The sequence below is a fragment of the Myodes glareolus genome, chromosome 3 (assembly GCF_982192425.1).
Source record: "Myodes glareolus chromosome 3, mMyoGla1.1, whole genome shotgun sequence".
NCBI classification, from domain to species: Eukaryota; Metazoa; Chordata; class Mammalia; order Rodentia; family Cricetidae; genus Myodes; species Myodes glareolus.
Window position 1 is genome coordinate 71,261,836 of NC_142028.1, and position 18,361 is coordinate 71,280,196.

An 18,361-nucleotide genomic window follows, 5' to 3' on the forward strand; every position below is an offset into this window, starting at 1 on the left:
TTTAGTTCTATGAAGCTTGGAAAAAACTGATTGACTGGCTAGAAGATGCAGAGAGTCATCTGGATTCAGAACTGGAGATTTCCAATGACCCAGACAAAATAAAACTTCAGCTTTCTAAACATAAGGTAAAATGGTTCATTGTTGTGAGGTCCTAAGCTTAGTATTCACCAAAGCTTGTTGCTTGCTAAAAGTAGAAACCAGAGCCTATTTAAAATAGTTGATCACATTAATATATCAAAAGGGGCTAGGAATGTAAATCATTTGATAAGAGTTCTTGCTTGGCATGGACAAGGTCCCGCATTTTGTCTCAAAAAAAAAAGTCAAGATGAAAGTTAAGCATGGTGGCAAATTCTTATAATCTTATTCTATTGCTTTACAACCTGAGGCAAGAGGGATGAGAGTTAAAGAGTAGCTTGGGCTTCATGAAGAATTCCAGGCCAACTTGAGCCACATAGCATAGTTTTAAATGTCATGGATAAAATTTAGGCTTTATATAAGCTAGACAAGTGTTCTTGGTGCTATGCACCAACCCCACGAGTCCATGGGATACCTAGATAACATAAAAGTCGTACTCTATGTAATAGTTTAAACAAACTGGTTATATGAGTATTTAAGTAAAAGTATGGGGTTTTAGAAATTACCATGTGCTGTTGTGTATGGTATACATGAAAGTTACAAGTTTCTTTTAAGAGTAAGCTAGTTTAGTTTAGTTTTTAGTTTAGTTTTGTTTTATTTGGGGTTTTCTCTCTGTGTGTGTGTGTGTGTGTGTGTGTGTGTGTGTGTGTGTGTGTGTGCTGTTGTTGTTTTTAATGCTATATTTAGTTTATAAACCTGGAAACTTAAAAAGAGAAGTTGATTACAAATCAAAATATATCCTACACTGTTGGGGGACTGGGAATTAAATTTTTAATAAGTATGTATGTATTATTTGCTTATCTTTCTTTATTTCTGGAAACAGGAATTTCAGAAAACTCTCGGTGGCAAACAGCCTGTGTACGACACCACAATCAGAACTGGCAGAGCACTCAAAGACAAGACTTTGCTTGCTGATGACACTCAGAAACTTGACAACTTGCTAGGAGAAGTCAGAGACAAATGGGATACCGTCTGTGGCAAGTCTGTAGAGCGGTAAGCATGTATCTGTCCCCCGTAAGGGTAGACCCATACAGATATGGTATGCCAAATTATCTTAAGAGATTGTCACTAGATAGGAATGAGGGGGTGCTGGTGACTTAGAACACCTGTTGCTCTTGCAGAGACCCAGATTTGGTTCCTGGCATCTATATGTGGCTCATGTTCATGATCAGTGATAGATACCTGTAACTCCAGTTCTCGGGGATCCAGCTCCCTCTTTTGACCTTTGCAGGCACCAGGCACACTAGGTGCACATATGCACCTGCAGGCAAACCACTCATAAAATAGATCAGTCCAGATATCTAGACAAGGTTTGATTTAAAATGTCTAGGCATTTCTCTCATTTCTTTGTCGTCTATATTCCTAACTGTTCTAACATAGAAACTTACAGAGTTTAAGCAGTATTCCATTTCAGCAGTCAGGATTGTGAGCATTTCTTCTTCTTTTTTTAAATCCCTGAATTTTGCATGCCTTTTTTAGGCAGCACAAGTTGGAAGAAGCCTTACTGTTTTCAGGCCAGTTCATGGATGCTTTGCAGGCCTTAGTTGACTGGTTGTACAAGGTGGAGCCACAGTTGGCTGAGGACCAGCCTGTACACGGGGACCTTGACCTCGTCATGAACCTCATGGATGCCCATAAGGTGAGGAGTAGAAATTGGTTTCTTGGGAGGCAAAGTCTTTTTTTTTTTTTTCACCTTCTGCTCTGTGTTGACCATCTGGAGAAGAATAAATGCCTGATGTGGAGGAGCAGCCCTTTGTCCTCTGTGTCCAAACAAACTTTTGACCATGTGTGATGGTACGTGACCTTTAATCTCTGTAGTTCAAGGCTAGCCTGGTTCCTGGACAGCCAGGGATACAGAGAAACCCCCTCGCAAAAAAAGTAAAAATACTTGCTGGGATTCTGCATCAGTAACAAAGAATTTACCAAAATTGGTTTGATTCAGATTTGGCAGCATGTGAAGAGCTTCTCCCTGTTTGTCTCTTGGTTGAGTCACAAATGAAATTAAAATTCAGAGGAAGACTGTTAAGAAATCCATTCCCACTAACACCTAAAATGGAAATGGGAGATTTTCCCTAATCACTTTGTGTAGTAACAAGCCTACCACCTTCTATACCACCAGTTCTCTGTCCTATCCCTGTTGTGTTGAGCTGTATAAGTTCTCCTGTTTTAACACAAAACATTCTACTTTGCTTTGAAATTATATCACATTCTATGGGCTAATGAGATAGCTTGACAGGTGATAGTGCTTGCTGCCGAGGCTGATAGCCCAAGTTCAATCCCAGGAACCCACATGGTGGAAGGAGAGACTTGACACATAAACAAAGACAGGACTAAGTATAATGCTCCACATTCTCTGGACTCCAGATAGGTTCTTACTGTTCCCCTCCATTCTAGAAACTTTTCAGATTAAGAATCATTTCTAGAGTCAAGTGAATCAGAACGTCTGAACTAACACCCACAACTACAACTTATGGTCTTTTGTTTGGGGGGGGGTTGTTTTGTTTTTGAAGATAGCTCTTGCTGGAACTTTCTCTGTAGGTCAGGCTGGCCCCAAAACTTAAGAGATTTACCTGCCTCTGCTTCCTGGTTTTGTTGTTGTTTGGTTTGGTTTGTAGACTGTGTTTTACTGTGTTGTGTAGCCCCTGGGTTTTTTTGTTTGTTTGTTTTTTAAAGCAAATTTGGAGTTTGCTGAGAAACAAGTTGACTATAAATTTAATAAGGGATAAAGGGGTTGGTAGTGCAGGCTTCTTGAGCATCACCTGTTTGTTCTTCCTGGCATACCATTCTGCCTTGCTGTGCATAATGAAGACACATGATAAGAACCTACCAAGCAGATTACAAAACACGTGTCAGACACAGGGCTAGAGAGATTGCTTGCCAGGTAAGAGCACTTTTTGTTCAGTTCTCAGCACCCATGTGGTGGCTCACTACCATATTTCCAGTTCCGAGGATCTGACACCCTCTTCTGGGCACTAAGCGTGCACATGGCATGCAAACTACAGACACCACACTCATACACAAAATAAAATAAATATTTAAAAATTAAAAAAGAAACTAATTCTCTTTTCTTCTTTAACTAGGTTTTCCAAAAAGAACTGGGAAAGCGCACCGGCACTGTTCAGGTCCTGAAGCGGTCAGGCAGAGAGCTGATTGAGAACAGTAGGGACGACACAACCTGGGTAAAGGGGCAGCTCCAGGAACTGAGTACTCGCTGGGATACTGTGTGCAAACTCTCTGTTTCCAAGCAAAGCCGACTTGAGCAGGCCTTAAAACAGGTAAGATAAATTTGTAGGAGACCTGAGTATATGGGTCTTAGTTTCTTTACCGAGACAGTGAAGTCCCACGGTCTTGGAACAAAAATAAAGTTGATATTCTGAACATTCTGTGGGACTTTGACCAGTCACTGAACTGTTTTTCAAAGGTCTACAAATTAAAGTGACCTTCTTGGCATTGGACAGGGCCATCAAATGCCTCTGGTAGAGTGTGATCTGGATACTTTTCCAGCATACTCTTGGTGTCTGGTATCTGGTGCCTCCGCCGCAGAGGGAATCCAGATCTTCTTGTGCTTGGTTGTTTCAGGCAGAAGAGTTTCGGGACACAGTCCATATGCTGTTGGAGTGGCTTTCTGAAGCAGAACAAACGCTTCGCTTTCGAGGTGCCCTTCCTGATGACACAGAGTCCCTACAGTCTCTCATTGACACTCACAAGGTAATCTAGCCTCAAGGTTTGATGAGCTGTGCTACTTGACCATGGTGAGAATTGCCCCACTACTAACAAAAAGCGGGACTTTCTTATAAATGTCAGACCTCATGAAAAGAAAAACCAGAGTGGGCTGTGTGTGTATGTACTCAGAGAAACCTGAAGCTTTGTGATGCCTGTCATCAGCATTCATTCATTTGTATACAACTCACTCATATTGGCTTTATATTTTTTAAGATTTATTTATTTTTATTTTATGTATATGGTTTTACCTACATGTATGTCTGTGCACCTTATGCATGCCTGGTGTGGAAGAGAACCAGATTAGATTTCCAAGAACTGGAGTTACGGATAGTTGTGGGCTACCATGGAGGTGCTGGTAACCAAACCCAAGTCCTCTAGAATCAGCTAGTACTCTACCCGCTGAGTCTTCTCTCCAGCCCCTCACATTGGCTTTAAACAAGTAAAACCACACAGGGTTCTAAAAGGAAATGCAGAACATTTCCCTTTCTAAGTTTTGCTTGTTGGTTGGCTAGATTTTGAGATGGGGTCTTATTATGTACCATTGAATTCCTAAACAGCCTACCTCAACCTCCCAGGTGCTAGGATTACAGGTGTGTTATCGTACCCAACTCCATTTTACTTTTCACCTGTACATGCCTTTATCTGCCCTAGCTTATGTTACTAACTTTTTGGTCCTTATCTAATCTTCTAAAACCACTTAGCATGCTGCAGATAAAACATGGTCTCTGGGGCCTCAGTCAACTCTAATGAAGGAGGAAATGTTTCATGTTATCTATCTAGATATTTTAATTTTAGTTTTGTTGTCAAATTCTATTGTGGTAGGAATTTTTAAATATTAGGGCTTTACGGCTATCATCATTTTTCTAAAAAAATATACTTTAAATACAGAAATAAAAGGTCTGGAGAGATGTCTCAGCAGTTAAGAATACTTACTGCTTTCTCAGAGATTCTAACATCCACGTGGTGGCTCATAGCTGTCTTTAACTCCATTCCAGGAGATCCAATACCCTCTTCTGGTCTCTTCCAGTATCAGGCACACACATGGTGCACATACATACAGGCAAAATATTCATACACATAAAATGTGTTAATAAAATGGAAATGGGAACTGGAGCAGAGGGAACAGAGGTGCACCATTGTCCCTAGTCTTTGTGTCTTCTCTAACTGAGCATCATTCTTACCTCCTACACTTGACCTGGATGCACCATGTTAATAACATCTGCATATAAACAGGCTTTTTCACAAACACACCTAACTGGTCATATGAGGGCTCCAATGACTGGTCAAAGTCCCACAGAATGTTCAGAATATCAACTTTATTTTTGTTCCAAGACCGTGGGACTTCATTGTCTCGGTTTAGTAGTCCCGTCATCATAACCATGTATGCAACCTACATTTTCATTCTGCCAGGTTGCCTCTCAACTGCTTACATTTTCCTTTGTCGGCCATTGCTTGTTCTTATTGCCTTTAGATTTCTGTGGTCTCCTGTAGCATTAGCTTCATCCCAGTGTTTTAACACTGTGGCTGCTCACAAGGAGTTACCCTGCAATTTCAAGGCCTGTGTTAACACAAAGGAAGAAGACAATGAAATGTTTCTTCTTTTACTACAAACTCATGGATGGTACTGATAGGTAGATTTGTCAAGTTTTTGGTTTTGCCTCGTGTTTATGTAGGAATTCATGAAGAAAGTAGAAGAAAAGCGGGTGGATGTGAACACAGCGGTGGCGATGGGAGAAGTTATCCTGGCTGTCTGCCATCCTGATTGCATCACAACCATCAAACACTGGATCACCATCATCCGAGCTCGCTTTGAGGAGGTGAGTCGGAGTCGCAGTGAGTCTATCAGATAAAGGCCCTTTTGAGTGGCTGGTACAATGAGGTGCTCGTCACTAGCTTCTGCAGACACCTTACGTTTTGCTTCCTTCCTTCCTGAGAAGTTTGTGCCGAATAGAATGTATTAGGTTTGCTTTGGCAGAAATGACTCCTTTTTCTACCTCTCAGCTTGAACTTTCTCAGCTGAAGTCAGAGAGGAATCTCTTGGTTCCTTAAGTTGGTCACTCCTCTGAGTAAAAGCTGTATAGTCAGGCGGCTTTGAAACAAAAAGATGTGCTTTTCTGAAAGAGGTCATGTTTTCTTTCTCTCTCTACAGGTCCTGACATGGGCAAAACAACACCAGCAACGCCTGGAAGCAGCTCTGTCAGAACTGGTGGCTAATGCTGAGCTCCTGGAAGAACTCTTAGCCTGGATCCAGTGGGCTGAGACCACCCTAATCCAGCGGGATCAGGAGCCTATCCCTCAGAATATAGACCGAGTTAAAGCTCTTATCACTGAGCATCAGGTATCTTGTTCTCTGTGTCTTCTGTGTGTTGTGGACCATATTCCCTCCTTACTGTATCTATCACTACAGACTTAGCAACTTGCATCAACTCTGTTTATAAGTTTCCATGCGTTAGGAGTCAAGGCGTGGGTTAGCATCTTAGGGTTTCATCAGGCAGAAATCATGATTTCCTCAATATTGAGGTGTTGTGCTTTGAGATACTGCTCTAGTCAATAGTTTTGCAGTTCTCATATGGAGGTCTCATGGATCCTCTGCCATGTTCATTTGTTTTCTTGACAGTTCAGTTCCTTGTATTTGTAGGATTGAAGACTCTATTTTCAGCTGGGCGGTGTGGCACATACCTTTAATCCCAGCACTCGGGAGGCAGAGGCAGGCAGATCTCTGTGAGTTCAAGGCCAGCCTGGGCTACAGAGAGAATACCAGTACAGGCTCCAAAGCTACAGAGAGAAACCTGTCTCAAAAAAACAAAAAAGAAATTAAAAAAAAAAAAAAGAATCCATTTTTTTGCTGGCTCCAGCTGTTCCTGGAGACCACTGAGGTCATTTCATATATATACATATACATGTACATGTATACATATATACATATATATACATACTAGCAGAAACAGTTTAGAGTTTTCTTTTGAAGGTGAAGTGTGCCTCATGGAGTATCCACTCCCAGTTTCACAGGCATTGCATGGGACAGTTCACCAGAAGTGGAGATCTGAGAGCCCAGCTTAGAAGCCTGGCCTTTGTTGGCCTGACAACATTTTATCACAGAGATAGGAAAAGTAAATAATAGAATTTCCTAGCCAATCTCCTGTCACTCTGCCTTCTGTACTAAAGGAAGAAGAATTTCTCTCAAGCGTAGATCAGATCATGATAAATCCTTCACTTGCCCCCTGTTTGGTCTCGAGAAAAATCCTAATTCCATAGCTGAACATGGGCCTTTTTGGATCTCCTGCCTACCTCTCCAGCCCCACTTCTTGCTAATCCTTTGATTGTACCTCTCGCCACTAAATGAAATGAAGAGTCCTGATCCACAGTACTGTCAGGCTTCTTTGTCTGTCCAGACCGTCTGTCAGAACTGCCCTCTGTTCCTCAGCAGCTCAGTCCCAGGCCACTCTGTTTGTCACTTACTCAGGTCTTCTCTGCATATCTGTGTAACATTTAGCATTAACTTCTTGGTTTTCATCACTCGGCTGTGAGTTCATTGAAGGCAGAGGCCATCTCTTCTCTTCCTACTTCAGTCCTCAGTCCTAATCAAGTGCTTTGGTCAGTCCTTCTCAATATGTATCTGTCTGTCCCTCTCTTCTTTCTTTCTGTGTGTAGTGTGTTTCAGTCTAGGGCCTTATATACGTTGAGCAAATACTTTACCATTGAGTTATACTCCCGGCCCAATTTAGTCTTTTGTTAATGGGTAAGAAGTTACACAAGGCTGTCTGCCACTTGGGCAATCTACCATAGGTTGGCCTTTGTTAGTAAAGACTTTCCATTTTAGATCAAAAAACTCTGAATTTTCTTAACTAATTTCTTATATTTATCAGTCATTTATGGAGGAGATGACACGCAAACAACCTGATGTGGACCGGGTCACCAAGACATATAAGAGGAAGAATGCAGAACCTGCCCATGCTCCTTTCATCGAGAAGCCCCGCAGTGGTAGCAGTATGTTTCCAGCCCACTAGTTTAGGTTGCTTCCTTCTGCTAATCGCAGATGGGGCTTCACAGTGCCATCGCGAGAGCTGTGTTCATATTGACTCTAGACAATAATCTCTCATTTTGAAACTTTACTTTTCTAACAGTGACTAGTTACACTTTATTTGTTTTATTTATTTTTATTGATTAATAAGAAGCTTCGAAGTGGTGAAGCCTGTTCTATTATTTTAACAGTGGCCTTTCATTGTTGTGTTTCCATTGCACTGGTCTAATTGTAAATAAGCCCTTATGGAATCCGCTGCTGTTTTCTGAGTTGATGTGTCCTCGGGTCTCTAAAGTAAAGCCTAATCAACTGGGTGTGTAGGGGTGGGTACTCTTTGCTGGTGTAGAGGAGAGCAGTGGTTCTGGAATTAGTATGCCTCTGTACCATGTTTCTTCTTGGTTATGAAGTAGATATTAGTGTAAAACATTAATTCATATATACAGTACTTTCTTGTCTTGATTTTTGAGGCAGTGTTTCCTATATCCCAAAGCTAGCCTCAAACTTGATATATAGCCACGCATACAGCTGTTTCTTTATGGACTGGCAAAGGCAGTATTTCTAATCTTGTGATTATTTTTCCACTTAGGAAAGTCCTTGAGTCAACCCACACCTCCTCCCATGCCAATCCTTTCACAGTCTGAAGCAAAAAACCCACGAATCAACCAGCTCTCTGCCCGCTGGCAGCAAGTATGGCTGTTAGCACTGGAGCGCCAGCGGAAGCTGAATGATGCCTTGGACAGACTAGAGGAGGTAAGCACTGTCCTGTAGAGCTCTCTCTGTGCCTTTATCTACTTCTCAGAAGTAAAGTCAGCCCTTCACTCACTTGCTCCCCTTCTTCAAGCTCCTGAATAAGAAGAGATCGGTTTTTTAAGAAAACCATTCAAACAAAAGAAATCTGTGCCATATGGAATAAAACTATAAATCAGACCTTCCATACAAGAGGGGGCTCTGCGGTCTGAGTTTCCTCAGCAGCTTACTATAATTCAATTTCAGAAACAAAGCTTCCAAGGTTGTTTCTAAATGTGTAGTTTGTATAAAAGGGGAGCTAGGCATGGTGGCACATGCTTGTAATCCTAGCACTTAGGCAGAGACAAGTGGATCTCTGAGTTTGTGGTCACCCTGGTCTACAAATGAGTTCTAGAATAGTCAGGGCTACACACGAAAACTCTGACTCGGGAAACTCCCCCCCCCCAAAAAAAAAGCCTTGTTAGTGATGCTGTCATCGTGTCGTGGGAAGGAAGGAAGGTAGAAAGGTAGGTAGGTATTCCATAGCTATGAAAGAAGAACAACTTTTTATAATCTTGTTTCTTGTTAGTCTTAGAATAGATCAGGAAAAGCAAGTCAGTTCTGAACTCTCATCTAAGATACATGGTACTGCACTTCCTCCTTCTAACACAAGCATCTAATATCTTTTATATTCTTTTGTTTGTGCATATCAAAGCAGCTATGCCCAGAAGTGAGTGTTCTGTGTTTTGTTGTTGTTGTTACTTCCGTAGGTCAGTTGCATTTTAAGCACATTGGTTGCCGCCTCCTCCTTTCCCCATTCCTTCTAACTTTTAGTTTGAAAGACCAAAGGGGAAAATGTTGTGCTGTTAAATCATTCTGTGAATCACTAACATGGTACAAGTAGCTAAAAAAAAAAACCTGCCCTATATTCATACAGGCCTGCTTTCCACCAATCCAACTATTTAGTAGAGATGTTGTGTGGGCATTTGCTCCCTCTGGTGAGATTCCAAAGAAACATGCTTGGATGTAGGGTTGCATTCTTAATGCTTTCCATCTCGATCTGTAAGATCTCAGAAAATGATGGGAAACATGAGCCTCTTGATGTGGTTCCTATGTGTGTTTATAGTGCCTTCCCATGCAGCCTAAGAGAGGAGTGCTGAGGCTTTCCCTTCAAGACAGAATCCATCCCTTACATCTAAGTAGATGATCTTGGAACAGTCCCAAGAGAAAGCAAGACTGACTCTCCCAATTCTTGTTCTGCCTGCTCCTTATTTTCCAAAGCTGTTTTGCAGTTATTCTTTTTGCTGCTCCACCATTATATCACAGCTTGTTTAAATAACCGAGGCTTTGAGTGAAGGAGGCAGATTGTGCTTCCACCAGTGAGTGTAGATAGCATTGTTGGTGTCCCCTGGAAGGCCTGCATGGCTTTACTGAATGTCTGAGAATTTAGACATGCTCTGGGTTCAGAATAGCAAGACTTACTGATATCTCTGACTTTCATCTAGTTAAAGGAATTTGCCAACTTTGACTTTGATGTCTGGAGGAAAAAGTATATGCGTTGGATGAATCACAAAAAATCTCGAGTCATGGATTTCTTCCGGCGTATTGACAAGGACCAGGATGGGAAGATAACGCGTCAGGAGTTCATCGATGGCATTTTAGCATCCAGTAAGTGGATTTTCATTCTACACACAGGTCACATCTAGATCCCTCACACTTGGTAGAAGTTGTAACATTGTGGTAAATTGGTATTTCTTAACTATAGTTTGAGGGAAGAAGCTCTCTGCTGAGTGTGATCTGTTGTTTCATGAACAGAAGAATCTCATTTCAGTAGGAATAGAAAGAGTTCAAACATGATTGTGAAGTTTAAACAGGACAGGATGCTATTCCAAAGCAACACTATTTTAGAGTAACGACATCGTTTTAAGCATCCAACAGGGCTGACATAAGTAAATCTTAAGATGAGTGATAATTCTATGGATGGTTGTAACATTGTTTTAGTTTATATTTTTTTTTTTTACTATATCTAAAGTCTGATACTACTTTTTGTTTTTAAAATGGGGAAGGCCTCTGGAAATATCATTCTTATTAAAGTGCTTATGTAGCTTGTATGAAGCCATAGATCCTATCCTCAGACCCCATAAACTGGTCATGCTTGTCTATATCTCTGATCCCAGCACTTTGGAAGTATTGGCAGGGATGATCAGAAGTTTAATGGCCAGTCTGGGTTATATGAAACCCTGTCTCAAAAAACAAAACATACAAAAAAGGTGAGGGGTCTGTAGGTAAAAACATTAAAAAATCAGCAATGACTAATCCTTGGGTGATACATTTTTTAAAATTATTTGTATCTTTTTTTAAAATTAGATTTATTCACTTTATGTTATGTGTGAGTTTTTTGCCTGTATGTACACAAGCTTGGTGCCCTTGGAAGTCAGAGGAGGGCATCAGATCTCTGGATCTGTGGTTGGAGATGGCTGTGAACCACCATGTGGGTGCTGGTAATTGAACCTGGGCCCTCTACAAGAGCAACAGTACTCTTAAAGCTGAGCCAATGATTTGTATCTTTAAAATTTGTGTCTCCTGAATTTTCTAGAGTAGATATGTGGTGGTTTTGTTGTTGCCTAGGAAAAGATCAAGATATAATTCTTTTTCTTCAGGTACTTATATAATTGCCAACCAGCCACATACGTTTCAGTGTTTCAAATCATGGTTTCTTTTCCCCAGAGTTTCCTACCACCAAGTTAGAGATGACAGCTGTGGCTGACATTTTTGACAGAGATGGGGATGGCTACATTGACTATTATGAATTTGTGGCTGCCCTACATCCCAATAAGGATGCCTATCGACCAACAACTGATGCAGATAAAATTGAAGATGAGGTATGGACAATTGGAGTAGAGTATTTTGACCATAGGTTTATATTGCCCTGAATTTGGATGTGTGAATCATTTTGGGAAGCAATCATTTAGAGTTAGTGTTTCAGCAAACTCTAGAAGGCCTTTGACGACTGAGTTCTAGCTTGGTCTAAGGATGGCTCCAACCCTAATACTCACGTCTGTAATTCTATAAGGTTCCGTAGGGGGACTTCTAAGGGATCAGGTGGTCTTCAAATGCAGCAATAAGGGGTGAACTGTATCATGGCTGTGTCGATGGCTCAGTGGGGAAAAGAACTTGCCATGACCTGATTCAGTCTCTAGAACCACATTAATGTGGAAAGAGACTGATCCCTGGAAATTTCTATGTAGAAATTTTGTTCAGTTCATGATTTACTTTATTGGTCATTTGATTTTGATGGGTCCATATTAACACTTTTCTTCTAAAGAATTTTGAAGCAATGATGAAGAATATTTCTTTCATCTGGTGTTTTTTTCTCAGTATCTCTTATCTCAAGAAGGGTTAAATTTTGAGTAAAAGATAACACATGTATTAACAGCCTAAGATGAACCAGGCAGAGGCCTTTAATCGCAGCAACTAGGAGACAAAGGCAGACAAGATCTCTCTGAGTTGGGGAGCAGGGTAGTTTGCGTAGCAAGTTCTAGGATCGCCTGGACTTCAGAGTGAGATCCTGTTTCCAAAGGCAAAAGGCAAAACTCTTTTAAAATAATAATAATAATAACAGCAACAACAATAATAACAAGTAGCTTCGCTGTTTACATTTAAAACAGAAAGTCATTCTCTGCTTTTACACCATTTTGCTGTTCACAACCAACAGGTCACAAGACAAGTGGCACAGTGCAAGTGTGCAAAAAGATTTCAGGTGGAGCAGATTGGAGAGAATAAATACCGGGTAAGGAAGGGAAAACAAACCCACCATCTGTGGAGGCCATTTCCTCCTGTGTCATCCTGCCTTTTCACTCCTGATGCCTCCAGAGGCCTGGAACCCATGGGCACTCATTCATAGGTGTCTGGTTTCATGCCCTGTGTAATTTCATCTGAAAAGTTACGATTTTCCAGGGAGACCGTAGTTTCTATTTGACAAGATAGAAAACATTTAGCCGGGCGGTGGTAGCGCACACTTTTAACCCCAGCACTTGAGAGGCAGAGATAGGAGGATCTCTGTGAGTTCAAGGCCCGCCTGCTCTACAAGTGTTAGTTCCAGGACAGGCTCCAAAACTACAGAGAAACCCTGTCTTGAAAAAACGAAAGAAAAAAAAGAAAAATTAATATTTTAGAGTTCTCATTCTCACTGCTGACCTAGGTCTTCAGGGGAGTGAGGATAAGGGAGCTTGGGAAACAGTTTTATCAAGGCTCATGAAGCAGAGCCTGGTAATCTGCCTGTAACCACACAAGTTGGGAGGCAAAGGCAGAAAGATTATTGTAAATTCAAGGTCAACTCTACATAGTAAGTTCCAGCTTCCCACATCTATATCACAAAAATATCTCAAATTTTTTTTTTAAGTAGGGATGAGGGACTGGAGATGGTTCAGCATGTAAAGGTACTTGCCACCAAGACTAACAACCTGAGTTCAAGTCCTAGGATCCACATGGTAAAAGGAAAAACATACACCCAAAAAAATGTCCTCTGGTGTATGCACATACAAATTTTCCTTTGTTCTAATTTTTTCACTTAAAAAAAAAAAGAATGATGTTTTATCCCCAAGAACTGGTCATTGCAAACATAAGTGCTCCCACACTTCTGGAAAATAATGTGCCAAGGCCCCAGCACATTAGTGTTCCTGTGCTGAGCTGGGCTACAGCCGTGACCCACATGCACTGAGGAGCCAGTCTCCTTCTCTGGAAAAACTTGTTAGGTGTGGCCAGAGAAACAGTAAAATATACTTGTGTCTTAGCCTCTCTTGGGTCTAGAGTCAGGGGTGTAGTAGAGACCTAAACCAGGTCTCCTTACCTGTTCATCAACTTGTCAAGGAGCCCTAAAATTTCAAGAAAAAAAAAATCTATAGTTAGCAGAGAAGACTTAGATGGCCGTCTCCAGCTGAGAACACAGGGACAGCCAGGCTCCATAGGAACTCAGCTGTCCTCAGAGGCCAAAGCTGTAGCTCAGTAGGAAAGTGCTTGCACAGCATATACAAAACCCTGGGCTCCCCTGCCACAGCTGGGGTTGGGATGCCCTGAGTGCACCTGAAGAGGGCAGGTAGCTCTGCCTCTTACCCAGCCCAGAGCACTTAATAAGCTCTATCTTAAATCTTGGGTTTTGTTTTCTTGTGTTTATTTTTGTTGTTGTTTTGTTTGGAGTTACTTTGTTTGTTTAATTACCAATGAGTAAAATGGATTGACAAAAGAAACACAAGGTGGAGAGTTCAGGCTTTAGTTGTAAAATCTTCCCCATGTCGATGCTCAGTAACAATGTCATCAGTGTGTACTTAGGTTGGTAATATGATAAAATTGCTGTGTCTTAGTGTTAACTTGACCAAAATGTTCTCTTTTTTCCCCTGCATCCTTTACTCTTACTGTCTATAGTTCTTCCTCGGCAATCAGGTACAGTGTGCCTTGCAATATCCTTCTCGGTGGATGTGGTCTTTGTATGGGGAAAGGTCATAATCTTCTGGAAGCATGCCTGGGTCACATCTGGTTATCTTACCAAGTGGAGAAACTGCTAGCAAAGCTATTATCACAGAGCTGTCTTATCAGCAAAAAGATACAATTTTATATTTTTTAAAAAAATAAATTTTGCCATTCCAAATTAGGCTGGCTAAAAACAATGATATTGTGCTGCACTGAGTTACTACTATGACTCAGGAAAATCAAGGCTCTGATAGCATCCATTCCACCTGTAAAGAGCCTGGACTTACACTTCTGTATTTGGGGTTATTGGCATAGTTCTGATTCATTGCCAGTCTTTTAATACAAATTTTCTAATGTATACTTGAGTGAAAAAGTTCTGAGGGTATCTTAGTATTATCTAAGTACTAACTTAATAGTTACAGGTCTTTATATTTACATTTTAAAATACAAATTATAATTTATAATGTGGAAAACGTAGTTGACTTCTGCCTGGAATTTGCAGATTATAGCCAACTATCCAAAATGAAATGAGTTCAAATTAGATTTTCACAAAGTATTGAAAGTCTTGACTCCACTTGGCAACTCTAACCTCTGAGATTTCTTTTGAGGATTCTTGGGTGCTGTCTCTCAAATGTGGAAGGAAGTTGCATGAATGAAATCTATCTGACAGGAAGTTAGAAACACTAAGAGTTAAATTGAAGTCCTAAATCACTGTTAAATAAATTACTACAATAATCACTAGCTACAGTAATATTCTGGGCCAGTGGGAAGAACAAAGACTAGAAAAATATAAGATTGAGAACAGTCAAGTTGGTTTTAAGTAAATCCTCATGAGCTGGGCATAATGTCTTCCTTATAACTGTAATCCTAGCTCCTTGGAAGGCAAGTTTGAAGCTAGCTTTAGAAAGTCCCTGTTTCAAATTTTGAAAATAAAAATAGAAAACTAATAGTGTATCTCAGTGATAGAACATTGCCTTATACATCCTTAGAGTCTGTCCCCAATGCTACAACTAGTTAATAATAATTACAGTCAAGCACCCAGCATGCCTGCTTCTGATGATTGCACCTATTAGGTAGGGTCCCTTTGATGGCACACTGACACCCTACTCTACTACTTCATTAACCTGGGGAGGATTTGGTGAATCGCTCTAATATTGTGAGCAGAATTATGAAGTCCGTTTTATACATGTACTGGAGGCCTCAAAGGTTGCATGCCACGCTCACACAGCTGATATCATAAGAACTTACTTCCCAGTGAGAGAAGGAAACAGTGACTGGCAAGATTCTTCCTGAGTTCTCTGTGGCTCTTCCCCAGCCTTGTTCTGCAGGCCTCTAGAAGCTATATAGCCCCCCCCCCTCCCTGGAGTGTTTAGTAATTCTAACAAATTAGAATCTTTCCAACAGCTTTGGGGAGATACTAAGGAAAAGCAACCCTGAGGTCAGTGGGTAACAACCTGGAGGGTTTAGTATTTCCAGACCACCCCTTCCCTTTGACTCCGGGAGCCACACAGGTGCACATCCTTTCTAGTCCTCACTTATTCAGAGAAAATCCAAAATAGTGGCTCAGGTTACTAATGGCACATCAGGCCTGTTCCCTCAAAGGTAGGGAATAGCTTCCCTTCCAGAAAGGGTCTTTTTCCTCACAGCCGTGAGAAGTGCTGATTCTGCTCCACTGTGCTGTCCCTCGGACCACTTTGTGTAAACATTTAAGCGCTGTGTGACACAAATGCTATAAGCATTTGTTTTTGGAGTAAATGGCTGAGGAGGGAAGAGAAAGCATTTTCCAAACTTCTTCCTGTGTACATAGTGCACCTGAGCCAGAGCAATGCAGAGATAACCAATAGCCACTGTTTATTATTACCGAGGAGGATGGCTGTGTATGCTCCTCAAACATCCTTTCTTGCAATTTCAGTTTTTCTCCCTGTTTCAAAGTTATGATTCTTCTATAACTTTGAAAATCCTAGTTAAGAGGTTAAGTCCTTCTTTTTACTTACCTGCCCCAAACAGTCTCCTTAATAGCCTTAGGAATTCTATTTCTTTGACTTTTGGTCTGGTGTTTGTTTTGAAATCTTGGTATGCTTCTTCTTCTTCTTCTTCTTCTTCTTCTTCTTCTTTTTTTTTTTTTTTTTGTTGTTGTTGCTTCATTTTGGGAAAAGGTGGTTTGTACACTGGGAATCTCCAAATATTAAGGTAGAACTGGGAAGTAGGAAATTAGGAGTGGAGACAATAAAAAGCCCATCTTACTTTTTTCTAAGGTCCAGAATGATTATTGAACACTGTTTCTAATCATGATAAGAGATTAAAATTTCTGTTTCTTCAACTAAATTTTAATTCCATCTAATCATTTATTCAGCTTGAAAACTTTTTTTCCTGGTGACATCACAATCAGAGTTCATATAGAGTTTGCTTCTGAGAACCGGATGAACAGAAACCAAACTTCTTCCTAAGCTTGTAATGAGGATGCTTTGCAAGAGTCTTTTTAATGCTTGACTTAGTATTTGCTGCCATCCATTTAACTTTCCAGCACACTGTATTCAGAAGTTGATCCCCATTCTTTAAAGAAATAAACATAACAGTGTGGGGTGCTCCCTTTGGCAGAACCCTCAGAGGAATCCAAGTGAGCAAATGCATGTCCTTCTTGCCTCCTTTACCTGTGGTACAGGAGTCAGGATGTAGCCATCAGGAGCTAATTTTATCCCAGTGGAAGGATATCATGACAGTGGCTCATAGTCTTTCTGCTTTTCTGTTTGCTGACCTTTTTCTGACAATGTAAAAATGCAAAATTGAGTTCTAAATTCTTCCCCAACTGCCATATCATTCCTGTCTGAATACAGTCTGCTTTGGGAGTGTGGGGGGAATATAAGTCTACACTAAGGTGTTCCTGTTAACTGAATTTCCTCTTGATTCCAGTTTGGGGATTCTCAGCAGTTGCGGCTGGTCCGTATTCTGCGCAGCACTGTGATGGTTCGTGTTGGTGGAGGATGGATGGCCTTGGATGAGTTCTTAGTGAAAAACGATCCCTGCCGAGGTAAGAAAGCACCCCACATTACATGGAAGGATGTATGATCAACCCACACTGATTTTCTGGGAAGCATTGATGGTGGGTCTTTTTGATTTTTGTCTTGTTATTAAGGTATCTGATATTGTATCATCCAGCCCAGATTAGAACCCGGAGTTTCAGGTAGAAAAACCTGAAGAAGCTAAAGCTGTCAGGAAAGAACACAGGAATGAAAATTAAGAATTTGTTGGTATCCAAGCTTTCATATTTGTGAGATGGAGGCAGGAGATAAAGTGTTGAAAGTCATCCTCAGGTTCATAGCAAGTTCAAAGCCAGCCTGAGTTAGAATGAAACTGTGTCTCCAAAACAGAAAAAGAATCTATTGGTTTTACCTATTTATGTGTGGTGTGACATTAACACTAACCTAGAGGGAAGCCTTGTGTACTTTCGGGTCCTTAAAGCCTCTGATCCTCTAGTCTGTAATTCCTGTGACTGAGACTCAGAACCCCTCCCATGCAGAGGACTGGTGACCATCCTTAATGGGGGAAGGAAGCTAAAGGACATATGCCTGCAGCCCCACAGACAGTTGCCTAAACAAGACAGGAAAAGACAACCACCCCCAGGCAAAAGAAAATGGGAGCTTAGCTTCAGCAGGTGGTAGTCACAGCTGCAGCAAGGGGACAAATGGCCAGATCCCAGCTGCTGCATCCTGCCCAGCCACGACCTCTCCTTTTTCCTGTTAGAACTGCATGTGGGTACACAGGAGACCCAGCTCTCTGTCTTCCTTGACTGGTTTCTGTGTTTCCTGCTCTGTCTCTGTCTTTGTGTTTACATCTTTTTTATTCCAGTTCATCATCCCGGGAGTAAAATAAAGCGTTCTGATTCCAGCTCTTCGATTTCCAGTCAGTCTCCCATAGGTTGGCTTTTATGCTTTGTCCCTCTTCACCTGTCCTTTGAGAATGGCTTTGCTTCCAAAACTGTAACATCTCTTGGCTCTCTGATATCCGCTGCCTTGGCTATCTCTAATGAGATGGTATCCACAGAATTTAATACTATTTACTAAATACCTCTATATTAAGAATAAGAAAATAAAAATAAATAAATACCTCTACATAAGTACTTTACAAATAAAAATACAACTGCATCTCATATTCATCCTATGAGGTATAGATTCTGTTATCTCCATTTTATAGAGTAGGAGCTTGAGGTATGGAAATTTTAAGTAACATAAGGGCCAGCCAGGCTTTTAAGCGGTGGTCCTGACCACCACCCTATTCTCTTGCATGTCCCCT

The 18,361-nt window shown here is 41.0% G+C and overlaps 1 protein-coding gene across 20 annotated transcripts in view; it reads left to right on the forward strand.

Annotated features, from left to right (window-relative positions):
- Nucleotides 1–18,361, forward strand: part of Macf1 (microtubule actin crosslinking factor 1) — a 333,972-nt gene that overhangs the window by 305,767 nt on the left and 9,844 nt on the right. For 10 of the 20 annotated variants that reach the window (XM_085686536.2, XM_087904633.1, XM_085686539.2 and 7 more), the window contains 15 exons: nt 6–125; nt 959–1,128; nt 1,615–1,774; nt 3,216–3,410; nt 3,715–3,843; nt 5,532–5,675; nt 6,008–6,196; nt 7,725–7,845; nt 8,466–8,629; nt 10,111–10,273; nt 11,333–11,487; nt 12,321–12,395; nt 14,027–14,044; nt 16,982–17,099; nt 17,918–17,986. In XM_085686536.2, coding sequence (XP_085542662.2) covers nt 6–125; nt 959–1,128; nt 1,615–1,774; nt 3,216–3,410; nt 3,715–3,843; nt 5,532–5,675; nt 6,008–6,196; nt 7,725–7,845; nt 8,466–8,629; nt 10,111–10,273; nt 11,333–11,487; nt 12,321–12,395; nt 14,027–14,044; nt 16,982–17,099; nt 17,918–17,986 — 1,990 coding nt within the window. The remainder of the gene's footprint in view (nt 1–5; nt 126–958; nt 1,129–1,614; nt 1,775–3,215; nt 3,411–3,714; nt 3,844–5,531; nt 5,676–6,007; nt 6,197–7,724; nt 7,846–8,465; nt 8,630–10,110; nt 10,274–11,332; nt 11,488–12,320; nt 12,396–14,026; nt 14,045–16,981; nt 17,100–17,917; nt 17,987–18,361) is intronic. The other 10 variants (XM_085686538.2, XM_085686542.2, XM_087904635.1 and 7 more) reach the window with 2 other exon arrangements.